Source organism: Melanerpes formicivorus, unplaced genomic scaffold (assembly GCF_026170545.1).
Source record: "Melanerpes formicivorus ecotype bairdi unplaced genomic scaffold, bMelFor1.0.p_v2 SCAF_16, whole genome shotgun sequence".
NCBI classification, from domain to species: Eukaryota; Metazoa; Chordata; class Aves; order Piciformes; family Picidae; genus Melanerpes; species Melanerpes formicivorus.
Genome location: NW_027142368.1, coordinates 6,515,651 through 6,533,236, shown reverse-complemented (window position 1 = coordinate 6,533,236; position 17,586 = coordinate 6,515,651). Strand labels below are relative to the sequence as shown.

The following is a 17,586-nucleotide window of genomic DNA, read 5'->3' as shown; positions in this document are numbered from 1 at the left end:
TCCACTCTGCCCTCAATTATCTCTTCTCCAGTAACAGCTATGTAGCTTTGTTTCACATAATGTTCTTGGGTGATTTACTCCAGGTGATTCTCTCTAGCAGGGGTGCTGGACTAGATGATCATCAGAGATCACTTCCAAACCCTACCATTCTGTGGTAGGGGTATAGGCCATGATATAAGTAATGATATTTATTTAAGATATCACTGACTAAAGCAAAAATACAATGAATGAGCCGAGCTAAGTTCACAGAAGAGAGCTAACTGGCAAAGAATCTAGTAACATCTTTTAAAAAGTAACCCAGAGAGCTTGTAACCAGAAATTAATGACAGTAACAGACATTTTCATCTGAGCCTTGTGCTAACTCCTGAATCTGTTTCAGGTCTCAGGACATATTACAGTTTCTAAATTAATTTGTATGTTGGTTTATGTCAATGGTCAAATGATGAATTTCAAAGAAACAAACAAGCTGCAAGCATGTTATTCTCTCCTGAGCTCAAGAGGAATCCACAGCATTAACTTTCCCTCACCCAAAGATGAAGCCATGCTTCTGTTTTTTACTGAACTACAACACATTAGAGTCCTTTCAGATCCAGACTGCAAAAGTAACCTAAGAGAACACAGTTAAAAGTTTAAATAAATATTGATGAATAGCCACCTTTTTCAGTGTTTTGGGACATTCCCTATGTAAATATATAACATAATACACGAATATGCCTCTTCACTGCAGCTCAAATGCACTAAATAGATTTTGATTTCAGTATCTGATCAAAATCTGATTTTGATTATTAGACATTTAACAGAGACAGCTTAGAAAATGACACAGGTCCATAACTTTCATACATTTGCATGCATATTTCTTTTTGCAACATGTATATTTGATTTTACATGGTTTGGGTGTGGTTGTTTGTTGTTGTTTTCTTGAATGTTCTTCTGGAATTTAGGTAGGAATGAGCAGCTGATGTAATCACAATAATGGAGTTCTGAACTAAGGTTCCTACACAAGCAAAATACTCCGAAAAGCTAATGCCAGAACAATAAACTTGACATTGTGGGTTTTTTTGCCTTTGTGTTTAAGTTGAAAATTGATCTGAATAATTAAGCATTTGCAAGTCAGATGAGCTAGTGGGACTCTTCAGCTTCAGCCAGTAGATCATGCCGTTCCTTTGAACAATATTTACAATACAGTAAGAGAGAAAATGGGAAGATACCGTGGCTCTCGACAAATGCTGCTAATGGGAATTCAGGCATTGTTTTAGCATTTGCAGCACCTCCTTAACAGGCAGCTGGAATGCCACTGGCTATGCAGACACTGCATTTTAATCACAGGTTAAGCCACTGCAGATGAAAGTGTTCAGAGAGAAGTAAGCTCTTCCCTAATTTTAGTAGTACTCTACTCTGACCCTCAAACTCCAGACCTCACTGAAGTCAACAGGAGTTTCGGCAGTGCCTCCCAGGGGAGGAGCCTAAGCATCTGCTGCACACGTTCATCAAACAATTTGACATTAGCAGTGTCAGCTTTTCTGTATTTTATGTTACTTAATATTCTGCTTCTGTTGCTGTACGGCAGTTCTGAGCGCCACAGAGTCACTCCTCAAATGCAATTGTTGTGCTTGTCAGGATTTAGAGCTACAATTCTGAAACAGAGTAACTGCAAGTAAAAATCGGAAGATCAGACAGGTTTCTCTGACCAAAGTCTCGGTGTCAGTAGTGCCGAGAACTTTCAGTATCAGATGGAGTTTGTACTGCAGTATTAGCAGCACCAGCAGAATCAATGCATCTGAAATGTACATCTTCTTAAAAACACTACAGAAAATAATTTGAAAGTTATTTCATTGCATCTTTCCACTGGACTGATCTGCTACAGGACAGTAATAACTTTGTGACAGCAGAACAGTACGATAAAACTTAACTGGAGGAAATGAAAAGGCAAGGCATTTAAAAAGACTTAAAAATTAGCAAATAATATCTAGCAATCCAATGATATTGCCTGGAACAGACATTTCCTAGTGACTTTTATGTCTGTGTACTGGAGAGCTAAAATTACTGCACACTGCCCAAATGAATGAATCTACAGAAGCAATTGTTTCCCTCCTCTAGCATTATTTTATTGCAATTCAGGCAGTTACCAAAGAGGCAGAGAAAATTTTTATAAGCTTTGATGGGCTGCTCAACTATTAAAGACATTTTAAAACATTAGGATTTTTTTGTTGGTCTCATTTCTGCAAGAATTCCATTAGGATTCACTCAGGAAAGAACAGTCCTGGAGTTGAACCAGATTTTTATTATTATTATTATTATTATTCTTTTTGAAGGGTCTGTCTTCTGCAAAAGAATTCTACCTTGGCTGAAGGGTTTTTTTTTAATCCAAAGAGAGTCTGATTGTCGTATTTTATGCAAAAGTTGGTTCATATTAGAAATGGAGGCTCTCTGATAACTGGAAGAAAAGCAGCAAGGCAAATTAAGGTAAATAAAAGGGAAACTAATTGTTGAACTAGTAGATAAAACCTTCACTCACTGGTTGATTATGCAAATTATTTCATATCAATAACTGATTAATTATTCAGAGGGCAAAACTTCAAAGACCCCCATGCAATTTAGAGGTGTGAAACTTCTTAAATTCATTAAGCAAGATGAGAGCTTACAACCTGGAGTTTAAAAAAAAAAAAAAAAAGAAAAATTCAAGTTTATTTATTATGCAATAGTAACTGCTCATAAAAGCACAACAAATTGAAAATAAAACCTTTTTCCTCCCTTATAATCTCTACTTGTCTGTAACCAAAACAATTAGCAGTCCTCAGCTAACAAAGTATGAGGGAAGAAAGGAAACTGTCAATAACTTCTGAAAAAAGGGGTAAAGATAGCATTATCCAACAAGCTCCTGCAGCTCCTCCCAGCAGCAGATGGACAGAAGCTGGACCTTCCAGCAGCCACTGACTCTTGGCAGTTCTAAGAAGGGTATCAGTGTCCCTGACATTGAGAGACTATCAATATAGAATACTGATGTATCAATAGAGTATTTGTCTTGTGGAATGGAAATGTCAGACTGGAGGCTACTTTATTTGGGGGAGGAACTCCCCATTTCTGAGCAGCTTGAGTTTGGTCTGTGGACAGAGCCAGGTTCTCAGCATGGGGTGGGGGTGGGGGGGGAGAAGTGCTCTGATGCAGCATTTGCATGGCACAGCTACATGCAGCACGCGCAAGTCAACACGAGGTTGTATTGGATGAAAACAATCTCCTAACAGCAGTCAGTTCAGTGATGACCATTTCCAAAAGCACTTCCTAATTCTAAGCAGAGGCAGAAATTCCCTGCAAGGCATCATTATACCCCAGTATATAGAGACAGAATTTTTGTAACAACAACAGCAAAGGCCTGTCATCTTCTCTGCACCATGGCTTCAACAGTCATACTAAATCATAGCGCTTGTTCCTTGCAAGGCAACCCCCATCCATCACGTAACAAAACTAAAATAGCTCAACAGTTTCTAGATCATAAGGGCAAAAACTCTCCATCTGGTTTTCAGAACTCCTTAACAGCAGAAAAGACCTTAACTTTGCTACGACCATAAGGCACCTGGCCTAGCTCTGCAGACAAGTAACACAAGTGGATTCAAGATGTACCACAAAGCCAAATGAGCTGTGGTGGCCACAATGTTTCACTGTGACTTACAACTTTATAAGAGTGGGTATCCAGTAATTTTACAGCATTTTCCTGTTCTTGTTACTAAACCTGGCAAAATGCAACTTGACCACACTTGAAAAGGCACTGTTAACCACAGCACTATTTCACTATCATTCTGACACAAGGCTAAATACCATTTCAAAAGTTAAGCACAAAATGTGCTTAATATCTGCCAACTCTCATAATCTTTCAAACAGAAGAACCACACATGGAGTAACTGTGCTCTAACAATTAAAAGCTCATCCACAGCACAATAATATTCTCAGAGTGCTTTTTTGCTTCATCTTTTAACCATCTTGTCTGCTTGTTTAAACAAAGAACTCACAATATGGGTGCAGAATTCCCATTTCAAATTCTGTATTTGTTTCTGTCCAGATGGTTTATCAAATAATAGGTTTGGGTCAAATCAGGCTTTTTCAAAGCAAAGTGAATGACAATGTATTTCAGAGATACAGGAGTCAGTGAACATTCTTTTGCTCACATAATTCCCTTTCCATCCTTTGTTCATTTAAAAACCCCAAAGTATAATACATGAATTATCCTATTGTACACATTGACCACTTGACAGACTGTTTTAGTAAACCTCTTATGTGCTGTGCTTTTCCTTCCAGGCTGTCAGGAAAAGTTTAACAACAAGGTTGATTAGTTCCTTTAAGTTCTCCCAGATAAACAGACTACAAACCAAGTTTACAGTACCCAAGGCCAACCATGCAAAAATATCACACAAGCTCTTTACAGTAGCAATACAAATCAAAGCATTCGAAGGTGGTCAGTCAAGAAGAAAAGCTGCTGATGATTCAGCAGTTTGTGAAACGGAGAGCAGAAATGTTTATGCTCGAGAACCTTCAGGCAAAACCACAATTGTTAGGAGACTTTAACAAAGCTCTGTTTAAAGAGAGCTTTTCCCCCCTTTGCTTCACACATCAATGATAATTTTTTAGTAATAATTCACAAAAACCATTAGACTTTTTTTTTCTTACTACAGCCTTAGATAATATCAACGACACAGATGCTGGATCCCTAAGTATGCTTCTATGTATTCACCTAAGAAACTTCACAGAAAACACACAGGGGCCAGGCACCAGAATAAAGCACAAAAATTGTCTGTACAACATTATAAACTTTTAGGGGCAATTTCTGCCTTCCCTCCCATGTACATACATCTACATAAAAATGTATGCATGGCTCTCTTATATGTAATAATATTTACATTCTTTCTGTCTTATAACTGAGCTCACTTTCCAATGAGTCCTTAAATTTCCTGGAGGTAGACATCCTAATAATAATCATCACCATGTCCTGCTATATTTTATTTGGTTGCTTGTTACTTGATGGAACAAAATAATCTATAAACTATTTGAAAGATTGATTTCTGTGCAGCTGAATCAATCCCTTGTAAGATAATACGCTGTAAAGGCTCTTTTGCCCTTAAACCATAATCCTGATTCATCAGATTTTAGGAGTGCACTTGTGTAAAGCTCTCCTCTCAGCAGCAAGAATCACCTCGCTCTTCTGTAGCATTTTCTAACTTGAATGAATCTGCAGAAAATTGCACGTAAGGTGCTTACCAAAAATCTACCCCCAAAAAACCCTACAATATACTATAAACTAAAAATGAATCATTTCAAAAAGAAATAAGGTCTACTGCTTCCCAAATCCATGGTATTCCTTTAAGAAACTCTATGTGTCTTCACAATTAAACCTGGAGAGATGAATTTTGCTTTTCTGCCTCCTTTACTTTTTGCATGACACAGATTTCCTAAGTTCAGAATACTGCAATTGTTCTTGCACAAGCAAAATCTTTTGCCAGAGTAAGAATGACTTGAAAAAAGCCAGCTAGATCTCCTAATCCGGTTAAATGAAAACCAGCCAGCAAAATGACATTCACAGATGTTGTCAATGACGAATCATTCCCAGGCCAAAGCAGGATGCCTTTTGTTTAAAGTAAATATAAAATTATGCTTACTTGCTGTCGAATTTCTTCTTCCATCTTTACTGGGGACCCCAACTCTGCAACTTGTTTGACACCTTCACTAGCATATCCTCCATACTCCCAAAGGATGTAGTTCTTCGAGTGAGAGCTACCGATGATTGCAGACCAGTGGTTGGTGCGTCCTTTCAGGAGGGGGAAAAATAATTCATAATAATAACATTTATAAACATTTAAAATCAACCATCAAGACAACCTAAAATAATATTTCCTCATTTTCTATTAAACTTAAAAGCTTTGGAATACCCATTCTTCACCAGTACCCAAGCTTTTGTATGTGTTTCAGGCTGGCAGTTCTTACTACCTACATGCACAGTATCTTTTGATTAATAAGAATTAGCCATTGAACTACAGAACTCTAGAATAAAGTGTCAATAATTGTTAGCTGTAACAACATAGGCAAAAATGGTGAGAAGAATTGTATTCCAGCTAATCAAGCAGCATCCACAAGCAGATAGGCTTATATTTTTTTGTTCACTGAAAATTCCACTTCTTCAGGAAGTTTAACAATCTTTTAATTTTAGGTTTCCAGGTAAAACATTTTTGAGGATGAAACCTGCAAGGGTAGACTCCAGTGTTCACACAAAGATTTTACAGAAAGTCATTTCCTTATTGAGAGCTACTGGTTTTCACCAGTCCACTAGATTTGTATTTGGGTGGTCACAGCAGATTAGCAGCCAAGAGTTGTGGAAGTAGGCAAAAGGGTCCCTGTTTTAGTTCCTTTTCTTTTTTGGGGAAAAAAAAAAGTTTAAAGATAAAATGTTAGTTTGATGGAATTGAAAAGAGAATCAAGAAAAAGTAAGGAGTCACAGAAGTCCCACAGTACTGGAAATAGAAATTAATTCACTCAAGTCTTAAATAACACTTTGCCAAGATATGGGCTTAAAGCAACAGGAGGAGAAAAAAATGCTCACACAAGCTGACACTCAAGTAACAGTGCAAAGACTAGGGGAGGGGTGGGACAGAATGATGGGATGAGGCAACACTAAGTACTTAAAGCAGAAGGTAGAGAGTAGTAGTAAAACAGCTGAAAGCTAGAAAAAAATGAAAACTTAGAAAAAAATAAAAGGAATGCTAATTTAACATAGGAAAGGTGGGACAGGAAAAAATTGAAAAAGTGTGGAGAACTGAACAGATCAAGTCAGATAAAGGAATCTCATCACAGGAAAATAGAAAATAGATTATAAATAAATTAAAAAAACAACTTCAGTGGTAGGGGAGAAAAGCTGGAAAGGTTTATCAAGCAGAATATCAAGCAGAAGGAGATGGCATAGCAACACAGCAAACAATGCCTCCATAGTTTCCCTAGTGCTAAACTTGGACATCTGCTGAGCTCTCAATTATAGCAGGCTTGATGTTGTCAGAGTCACAGAATAATAGAAGAGTTTGGATTGGAAAGGACCTTCAAAGGTCATGTAGCCCAACTTCCCTGCAATAAGCAAGGGCACCTTCAATTAGACCAGGCTGCTCAGATCCCTAACAATTAAAGCTAATGAGTAATTGAGCCCTAAATGGGAGAGAAAGAGGGGGAGGGGGTGTGTGGAAAAAGTAAAAAAAGCTCCACCAAAATTAAGCCACCTCCCTGCCCAAGTAATAACTGAGGAGACTACAGTGTCAGAAGATGGTTTCTCAATCTAAGATGTAGTAATTGTTCCTTAAATATACACTGGCACCTTGTGAAACCACAGAGAGATATTGTCATTCAGGTCCAGTGACAGGACCACCACTTTCGCCCATTCTTTCTTCCTAGCACATAGGTCTAACTGTTGCACAAGTCATAGCAGCTTTCCTCGAAACACAGTAAGTGGCACTTACTGAAACTTATTGAAAGAGAAGGTTCCACAAAGGCCCTGGTAAAGAGAAACCTATCACTTGAGAGAGCAACTAGAGTGCTTTTATCTCTTTAGTAAAATGGGTAATCAATCATTTCATACACTCCGAAGCTTCTCATGCTCCCACAATCCTAAACAGATTAAGAACATCTGATGTCTTTGCAACCAGAGCCCAGCCTCTTCCATGAGTCACACATGAGGATGCACAGGACTGGCGGCTGCAGAGAATGGAAGCTCTGTGCAGACGCATAATGGCAAAGGCAAAGGACAAGTAGAGGTGAGAGATTTCAACCAGGACAGCTTCTCCAATGTGGCAGGGAGCCTGGCTGGCTCTCAAGACTGTCAAGGCGGTTCCACTACCCATGAAGAAGCCACCCCAGGCTGACACCTGCCGTGGCACAAGCAGAAGGTAAGGCTATAAAGGCATGACCCCCATCCCCAGATGGATGTCCTCTTTTCCCGCCACAAAAGGCCTGCGGGCAGCGCAGGGCAGGGCAGGAAAATGCATCCTATCACAAGCAGGCCCAGCACAAGGCAGGACAACAAGGCATAACACAAGCTCCAACCTTCTCTGCATTCCCTAGATGGCACAACAACAGTAAAAGAATGATACTCACGTGGGAAATCTTTGGGGTGTGTTTTTTCTGACCAGTTTCCATAAAAAGTTAATCTGTATTTGGCAGTCCCACAGGCACAACAATCTAGAATTGGTTTGTCAGTCACACCTTCTGAGGCTGAATCTGAAAAAGCAGAGTATTCATTGATAATGATTACAGCTCAAAATCAACAGATGACAACAAATATGCCATAATATATACTCCAGTAAATAAATCTGAATTAATCTCTCTCTTTGCTTACTTTTAAATTGGGCTACACTAGATTAAAGTAGAATCCTGAAGTACTTGGATCTTATTTATGTCTGGATATATTTATTTAAATCCATATTTTCAAAGAAGATGACAAATATTTCAGTCTTCTTGAGATTCAAATGAGGTTTCTTTCTGCATATTTATTTAATATGGACCTCAAAACACAACAGGCTTGAAATCTGTGAATGGCCAAACCATATAAATTCATGCATTCATAGATTGGTCTAGGTTGGAAGGGACCTCCAAAATCATCTAACTCCAACCTCCTGCTGTGAGCAGGGACACATTTTGCTAGACCAGGTCACTCAAGGCCTCATCCAATCTGGGCTTGAATGTCTCCAGGAAGTGGGCATTCATGACCTCCCTAAGGCAACCTGTTCCAGCATCTCACCACCCTCACTGAAAAGAATTTCTTCATAATTTCCAATCTAAGTCGACCCTCCTCAGGCTTAAAGTCATTTCCTCTTGTGCCATCACTACAAGGCCTTGAAAAAAGTCCCTTCACAGCTTTCGTGTAGGCCCCCTTTGGGTACTGGAAGGCCACTATAAAGTATCCCTGCAGCCTTCTTTTCTCTAGGCTGAGCAGCCCCAACTCTTGCAGCCTGTCCCTACAGAGGAGGTGCTCCATCCCTCTGATCATCTTTTAGCCCCCCTCTGGACCTACTCCAGCAGTTCAGTGTCCCTCTTATGCTGGGGGTACCAAAATTGCACTCGAGGTGGCATCCCGTGAGAGCCGAACAGAGGGGCCTCTCTCACCCTCCCTCACCCTGTTGATCACACTGCCTTTGCTACAGCCCAGGACACAGTTGGCTTCCTGGGCTGCAAGTGCACATTCTTGGCTCATGTTGAGCTTTTCATCAACTGACACCCCCAAGTTGTTCTCCTTGAGAGCACTCTCAAGCCATTTCTCTCCCCACATATATCCTATATTCTTCAACAGGATGCAATAGCCAACTGCAATACTTTGGTTTAGGAAAGGATGAAGCAGCCCAGGAGTTAATAAACTAAGTGCTCTGGAGACAAACAAGTTTCACACAAAGACCATGTAAAAAGGGTGTAAGTATCACATCTAAAGACAGGCTAGGAAGATTTTATGAGGAACAGTGTATGTTACAAGAAAAAACAACTGAATAGGAGATCCCATATCTGAACCTGGATGAAGCTGTTTGAGGTGTCAAAGTCTTAGCTTGATATGAGTTAAGAGAAATAAGCAGAACACAACAAGAAGGTCTGAAAAATGTTTTACTTTACCTTACCTTGTTCACAAATTCTTTTGGTGAGAGAACCCTCATCTTGAAAATAAATGATGCGCTTCTGCACAATGCTGGCTCTACAAAGGGAAAAAAAGAGTTTAAAAATGTATTTATTGCTTAAAGGAAGAAGAAAATGTATAATGATAAAGCAGCAGAAGGACAGAAGTGGACTGCTAAAACCTATGAATACTTCCCTCTTCTGATATATAAGCAGAATACAAAACTACAGAGAGCACCAGAACAAGGGGACACAGTCTCAAGCTGCGCCAGGGGAGGTTTAGACTCAAGGTGAGGAGGAAGTTCTTCACCAAGCAAGTTGTTCATCATTGGAATGGGCTGCCCAGGAAGGTGGTGGAGTCACTGTCCCTGGAGGCGCTCAAGAGGGGATTGGACGTGGCACTTGGTGCCATGGTCTAGTCATGGAGTCTGTGTTGATAGGTTGGACTCAATGATCCTCAAGGTCTCTTCCAACCTTAGTTATACTGTGATACTGTGATTCCAACTTGCACTGGAATTTCATAACATTTTACAGGAATTTGAAATGTTATTACTTTTAGAGAAGTGATCATAGTAATATGGTGAGGAGCTGTGCTCTGGAAATGCATTACAGTCAACTGAATATTCAATATTTCCATCAAATTTCACATTAAAATGCTGAGATTACATTCAACTTCAGAAAAACAGCACAGCTAAAGGAGGCAGCTGTTTATAGGCAATTACATGGCATCCCGAAGACAAACATCATAAAAAGCAGGAGTTAGAAAAAGAGCTAGCATAAGCAGTTGAAAGGTTCCAAAAGACAAGTCTCTTCAAGATTAATTGAATCTAGAAAATTTTAGACTTTTATTTCAAACAGAGTACAAGTTGGTAGGCCTCAGATTAGTGGGGGATGGGGAGGAAATGCCAAAATTACTGCGCCATTTTATTTTTAACAGCTGGAATAGTACACAGCTGAAATGTAGCTAATATTTAGCCTCCCACCTGAGAGACCACAAATTGAATTTTGCGTGAAAGCTCTCTGAGTCAGCGCAGGAGGAAGATAAAGTTCCTCTTGCACATCTGTATCATAACCACTACATGGCAAGTGTCAAAAATAAAAATCAACTGTGAAACATGTTCAAATAGCTCAGGTAAACATTTCCAGTCCTAAGCAAACACTTCTAGCTTCTTTGACTATTCTTTAACTATAACATTTAATCCACATGTAAAATTTATCATCTTTCTATAAGAAAACAGAATTTAATTCAATTCAAAGACACCCTTTGGACATAGTTTTCTGAGGAGTACATACTTTGTCACTCTTCTTTCTTTACCAGTAAGGGAGTGTATTTTTCCAGCAATATTTTTTTACCATTGCTTGTATTTTAAACTCTAAATAAAAAGGGCCAGATTCTTGTCTTATCTCAACTTTACAGGCAAATAGTTATCCTGATCCTACTAGAGTTATTCCCCATTCACGCCCATTGAAGAGAGAAGAAAACTAAGACTATATATGTTTAGAAGTGTTGTTGCAGTGATGCAAACCTTTCTTTGACAATCATCAGAGATCAGATGCAAATTTACTGTGCTTTCTTTGCCAAGATATAAGGTCAGAGCAGGATATGAAAGAATCGTTCTTTTCAGATTATAAAGCAGCCAGAAGAATTACTGAATTTTGTAAACCTCTTAAAGCTAGATCAAACTGGAACTATAGCTTGCTCTCATCCTTAGAGCTGGGCATTTTCTACAGGAGGGGAAGGACAACACAGACAAGCAACCACAACTTTGAAAAAACATTGTGAAACAAATCAGCAAGATTGACTTTTTACAAAAAAGGGCATGATCTGCCAGTATTTGGTGAAGGGGAACTCCTAGGCCTCATCTTTATAGGAGAGTGTCTACACTAGGGATAAATTTGCCTGTAGCAAATAATAGGAATCAAATGAGACCCAGGGTCAGTTAAATATGTCTTTTATTAATATAAGAACTGTCATGGGACAATTTAAATGGTGCCAGAAAAGACTGACCAAGTATGTGAGAAGTAGAATGAAAGTTTGCTGAGAAAACTTTTCCAGAATTTCCTAGCAAGAAATGGGAGAGAGAAAAATAAAGCAAACAAAACCACGAAAATGACAGCTAGCAAGAATATGAGCCTAATGGTCAAGCTGTGACACTGACATGCTACCTAAGTTTCTCCAGTCTTCACATTCAAAACAAACATAACTTAAAGACTTTTTGGATGTCACACTGCAACTGAGAGTCAATAATTTCACATAGCCTCAATGAAACATGGGCAACTTTTGATACACCTTTGACCATGGTTTTTCAAACACTGTGCCATAACACTGGAAAACAGTCATGTAGGATGACTGATAAAAGGCAAAGTAACAGTGAGATGAGCTGAAATGTACATGCATCATCACAACTCATGCATGGTCAAGATGCTTTAAAAGGCAGATCCCAGCCTGGATGGAATAATGAAGGTACAACAGTACAGTACAGGGTATCTGCTACCCACACCACTGCAGCCAACATAGCCACCAGCCTCTTGGGTGGTTTCAGCAACAGCACAGCAAACTAGTTCAAGGAATCTCATTTCTTCACCTCCCTTTGGTACTTGTGGGGCCACATCTACAATAACACAGACAGTTAAGGGCTTCCCAGTTAGATAAAGACATTGCATTACTAGAAAAAGTCCAGTGAAAGGTCATCAAGGTCATAAGGTTCACGGAACCTATGATTCCTGAGAAGAGGCTGAGAGAAATGGGTACACTCAGGCTAAAGAAGAAAATGTAAAGGGAGGATGTTACTGCCTACTGCTTCAGCTACCTATGGGAAGGTGCAGAAGAGGTAGAGCCAGATGCTCCTCAGAAATACATGGTAATAGGTAAGTGAGAACACGAGAAATGCCACAGAGATAAAAGGAAAGCCTTTCTCCAAGCGATCCCAGACTGGAACAGGTTGCCTAGACAAGTTATGAAATCTCTACTCCTGGAGATACTCAAGACTTGTTCAGGCACATCCCTGAGGTATCTAGTCAACCTACAGGATGTAACACCACCTACTTTAAGTGGGCAGGTGGACTAAACTTCCAGAAGTCACTACCAACCTTTAAAATAATATTTAAAGAACAGGTATTCCAAAACTTACTCAAAACAAACAAACAAAACCAAACAAAACCATTCCCCAAAAAAACACTTAAAAAATCCAAACAAGTAAATAAAATCATCTGCTTGATAAAGGAGCTCCCAAATCTACTTAATTTCAGAAGTAGTTATTTTGGAAATAAAATGTAGAAAGATTCTTTGAAGCCTGAAGTGTACTTATATTCCTTTTTTCTGCAGTTAGCTTGTCAGTATGAATTGTCAAGGAAACAGTTCCTTTTCCACCAAAACCAGCTTCACAGCTTTCTGAGTCATTGTCTCTCCAGTGGTGTTTGAAATCATATATAGAGCAAATAATCTACATAGGAGTTTCCCACTGATTATGAGGATTGGAATATTAGATGGATACATAAATCCCAAAAGCAGGCACACAAAGGCAAAAATACTCTGACAGAAACAAAATTTCATTATTTTTAAAGTATTGTTTTAGTAATCAGCTCTAGGTTGAAGACAGTCCTGATCAGTCTATCTGCCCACTTTTTAATCACTACCCTTTATTCCCTCCCACTGATTTTATTTGTTTGGGTTTATGTTTTATTCCTCTATAAAAGTTCTGATTTGGACGGAATATTCTTTCCTCCAGTTTTGAGGCTTACAAGAACAGCTTTACAAAGGAATGACTAACTTGTACAGCGGAGTAAGAAAGCTTTTAACAGTTTGCACAAGGTACGCATCTCCTTAGTCTGCCACTTCCAACATCCAGTGCTGCCTGAACTTTATGGAAAAGGGAGCTCTGGTTGCTTTCCCCTACATATTAGCAATGTTAAGTGGATCTTTAACTGGCATTTTCTTTTTGATTGTCTGTATTCTGTGGAATAAAAAAAAAAGAAAGAGGAAACAAATGTGATTCCAAAAATCTGTTTGTTCCCTATTATCTTCAAAGCAATACCTCTAGATTTCTGTTAAAGCTTTTCCATCACCAAACTAAGGAGCAAAACCTCATGTTACAGGCACATATACACCTTGCAGCACTTGGTTTTCTATTAAAAACCCAAACCAGACACCTCCTTAAAGTGTTATTTATGATTTCTGTTCTATAGTTCTTTCACAAAAAAATAAAGGCATATCAGGTAGTTTCTCTAGTCACTGTTTTGACAGTACTACCTCAGAATGCTGTAGGTGGGATTCAAGCAGGTCAGAGTCTGTCCTGTCTCAGGCAGGTCAGATCATAACCGAGCATGGGGAGAGCAAAACCTGCTCTGAAAGGCTTCCCTGGAACCAAGCATTTAGGAATGCTCCATATCATACCAGAAACAGAGTTGGGTTGGTTCCCTCCCACCCCACCCACTTCCACAGAAACAGCTTTAGATCATCTTCCTTACTCTTTTTGTCAATCTTAGCACCAACAGAAATAATCTTCTTTTAAATTGCCTCTGTGGGTGTAGTGATGTGACAAAAGTAGTAAGGAAGAGGATCTATAAGAATTGTTCCTATGACATATTTTAAGCTTACATCAAACCCATTAAGTACAATATTAGAATTACATTTTCCTAAAACAGGTTTTTGCCACAGCTGATGAGGATATGCTAAGTTTCACTTGGATATTGAAAAGCAATCATAAACTACTGAACTGCAGATAGGAAACTTCTGCTCTATGTAACTTATGAGTTAACTCTGTCTTGACCTTTAAGCTACCAAAATAAGTTTCTTTAATTATTCCATACCTTACTGATTACATTATTCCAAATTGTTTCCTACCTCAGAACACTACTGAGAAAAATTAATAGGAAGTCACATTCCTTTGCTTTTGCAGTTTTGTTGTCATTTGGAGAGACGGACTTCTGAAAAGTACCATTTACCTCAGCACTAGAATGTGAAGTAAAAGCCACATTTCTTCATCTACCTGAATTTGCTTCGTGCTAGATGATTTTGTATTTCCATGCATTATTCAAGATGTTCTCACTACATCTCTGTGTCGTCTCATTAAAAAACAATCCTATGTTTCTCTCAAGCACTTACAAGATCAGGAAATGTACAAACTCCCAGCAGCTTACCTAAACCATTCATTTTGCTAGAATCAGAGAATCAACAAGGTTGGAAAAGACTTCAATGACCATCAAGTCCGACCTTTCACCCAAGACCTCATGACTACTAGACCACGGCACCAAGTGCCACTTCCAATCCCCTCTTGAACACCTCTAATATATATATAAGACTTATTTACTGAATAAGAAAATTAATTCCCCTGAAAGCATATACAACCCTTCAGCCATTAGATGCCCAGGAATGTTTACACTAGTAGGGTATTTGAGAACGACATGCTTCAAGATAATTTTCAACTAGAAAACTGTGTTCAGCCTCACCAAGGAACAAGCTCCATCTACACCAGAAACTACATTTGTCATCAGCTATCGTTGACAAAGGTCGGGACTACTGAAAACTTGCAGGGAATGATTTCTTTCTAGATGTGTAACTTAGAAGCTAACACAATGGTGAGGTTTTTATCGTGGGTTTGTTTGTTCTTAAGCATGTTAACATGGTTTGAGCAAACCGACCACACTCAATACTTGATGTTGGATAAAGCACATTAACATTAATGCAAAGTTTATCAGTGTTGCCAGAATTCAACATTTCTATCCCTGTAGAGTATGAGTGGCTTTTCTCTACTAGCTTAGTCAGATGAAAAACAACAAAAGTTGCTTGCTTCTAAAAAATTCAGCGCACACATATACGCTGCAACACCCCTCTTCACTTTTAGTTTTTCAACATTTCACCAGCACTGTCAGAAAAATGTAATTGGAGAAGCCCCACAGCAAGAGCAAAAAGCTTAAAACTTGTCTTACAAATCTGCTGTAGCTTCAAAGTACTCTTAGTTGTCCTCCATATCACACTTGGGCCTACCATTATGTGCTCACTGACTTCAGGGCTGGTTAGCCATCATAAATTATACAACAAAAAGCTGCAAGTCAAAACACAATTATATATGCTGCTAACTTGTATTTGTCCTCAGAAGGTCTCTCTCCGTTGCTTGAATAGCCACAAAACATTAATATTAAATACAAAATCTCCAGAAAAAACAACTCAGACCTGGCAAAATCATTTCTGACAGGCACACTACACCTATTACTTGAAAATATTAAACAATAACACAAAACTCTAACAAACCCCCCAAACACCGACAATCCCCACCAAAGGCAAAAAAAGATGAAAGAATGATTTTGTCTATGACTTTTGAGAAAATCTCACACTGTTTAAAGCCCACTGCTAGTCACAGACTACCTTCACCAAGCATTTTGCTAGCCACCAATTTTGTAGAAAGTATCATCCCCTTGGCTTTCCATTGTAAGCATTATAAATGATAACATAAAGACAAAAATCAGAAGAGACTGGGCAGGACTGCATGGCTGCATGATATATTTATTTTATTAAGTACTAGTTTTGCACAGCAGATGGGAACAATCTATTGAAGGTAGAAGTGTAGTTTTTACCAAGCTCATGAGCCCAAAATCATGTTGCCTGATTGCTACATTCATTGAGCCAGCTTGTGATAACAACTGATGCAAAGAACTACCAAATACTAAAATCAAATCAAAGCAAAACCCCACAACTTATAAAGCACTGTTTTATTTCTGCTTAAAAGGTCTGTGCAGCTTGTATGACACTCACTTGTGCAGGGAACTCAAAGTCTTAATTCCTCTGAGTGCTCAAGAGAAGCAAAAAAAGAGCCAACCATGCCCCACATTTTCAGTCTGTATCCTACTTTGCCTGCTATGCCGGGATGTGGTATTTCAAATCCTCCCATACGTATTACTCTCCACCAGTCCTCAAATTCCTTGCTGTCACTATTTGACTTGTGTTGATTTTGCCATTACTGCACAGTGAGTGTGAACAGGAAAAATAATTTTAAAAGCATACTTGCTGTTTTACAATATTTCTTTTATTGTTTATATTGTAAATATATTCTTCTCTCCTCGAGCCACCTTCCCCCACTCCAGATTAGGGGGTATTAAAAAAAACCCCCCCAAACAAAAACTTTTTGGTTTTTTAAGCATTATATTAAAAAAGGCAAAATAAGTACAAGTTACATATCAGCATGAGTGTCCAGTTAATGGAGCTTGAAAAGAAATCCCCAAAACTTCAGGAAAAAAAAAAAAAAATAGAGACTTTAATAATCTTAGGAGGTTCAGGAAGGAAGTAAGATAATTTCTAGGCAATAAAAAACCATCAGCTGTCATTACCCAATTGTAGTTTTGGAAGAGGTGTCAATTAGCAATATACTGAAGTTATATTTTAATGAGTAAATTCTTTGCTTGTACAGACAAAAAATGGCATGTCAAAAGCAACATCCTACCCAGGTTCATCTGCCTGTAAAATACTAATTACTGGGTTTTCAGTAGCAGAAATTCAAATTGGAACAAAATATTTGATGTTCTGAAATCCAGAAAAATCTGCACCTCATTTCAGTTGACAGAAGCCTGAAGATTAGAGAGTCACAATTAACAGACTAAATTAGCACCCACCAGAACTAAGCTAACTTGATTTGATACTAAAATGCTCAATACTATTTCTTAAAAGAAACCTTAATAATTGTTAATGTATTTGCCTAGGGAAGTTTAATTTTGATACAGTATCTTCAAGTAACTGAGGCTAAGTCTAACACCACAATCCACTGGAACTGGATATGGAACTGTCAGCCGAAGAGACTCGCCATTTCCTTAGTGCAGCTGCGACACTCGCTTCAGCTTTCAGGAATTAATAGCTGTAACAACCGAATCTCTTCTACCTGGGCTTTTCTAAGAGCTTTCACTGACAGCTGAGGCTGCAGCCTACTGAATATGCAGACAGATAATGCCAAGAGATACTGGTTGATTATGCTGAAC

General features: G+C 38.7%; 1 protein-coding gene across 1 annotated transcript in view; it reads right to left on the bottom strand.

The window, feature by feature from the left end:
* The window catches only part of SPON1 (spondin 1), a 144,857-nt gene that overhangs the window by 89,822 nt on the left and 37,449 nt on the right, over nt 1-17,586 (bottom strand). Inside the window, exons 4-6 of the mRNA XM_068147894.1 lie at nt 9,627-9,700; nt 8,119-8,241; nt 5,646-5,794 (exon numbers count right to left, since the gene is read on the bottom strand). Coding sequence (XP_068003995.1) covers nt 5,646-5,794; nt 8,119-8,241; nt 9,627-9,700 — 346 coding nt within the window. The remainder of the gene's footprint in view (nt 1-5,645; nt 5,795-8,118; nt 8,242-9,626; nt 9,701-17,586) is intronic.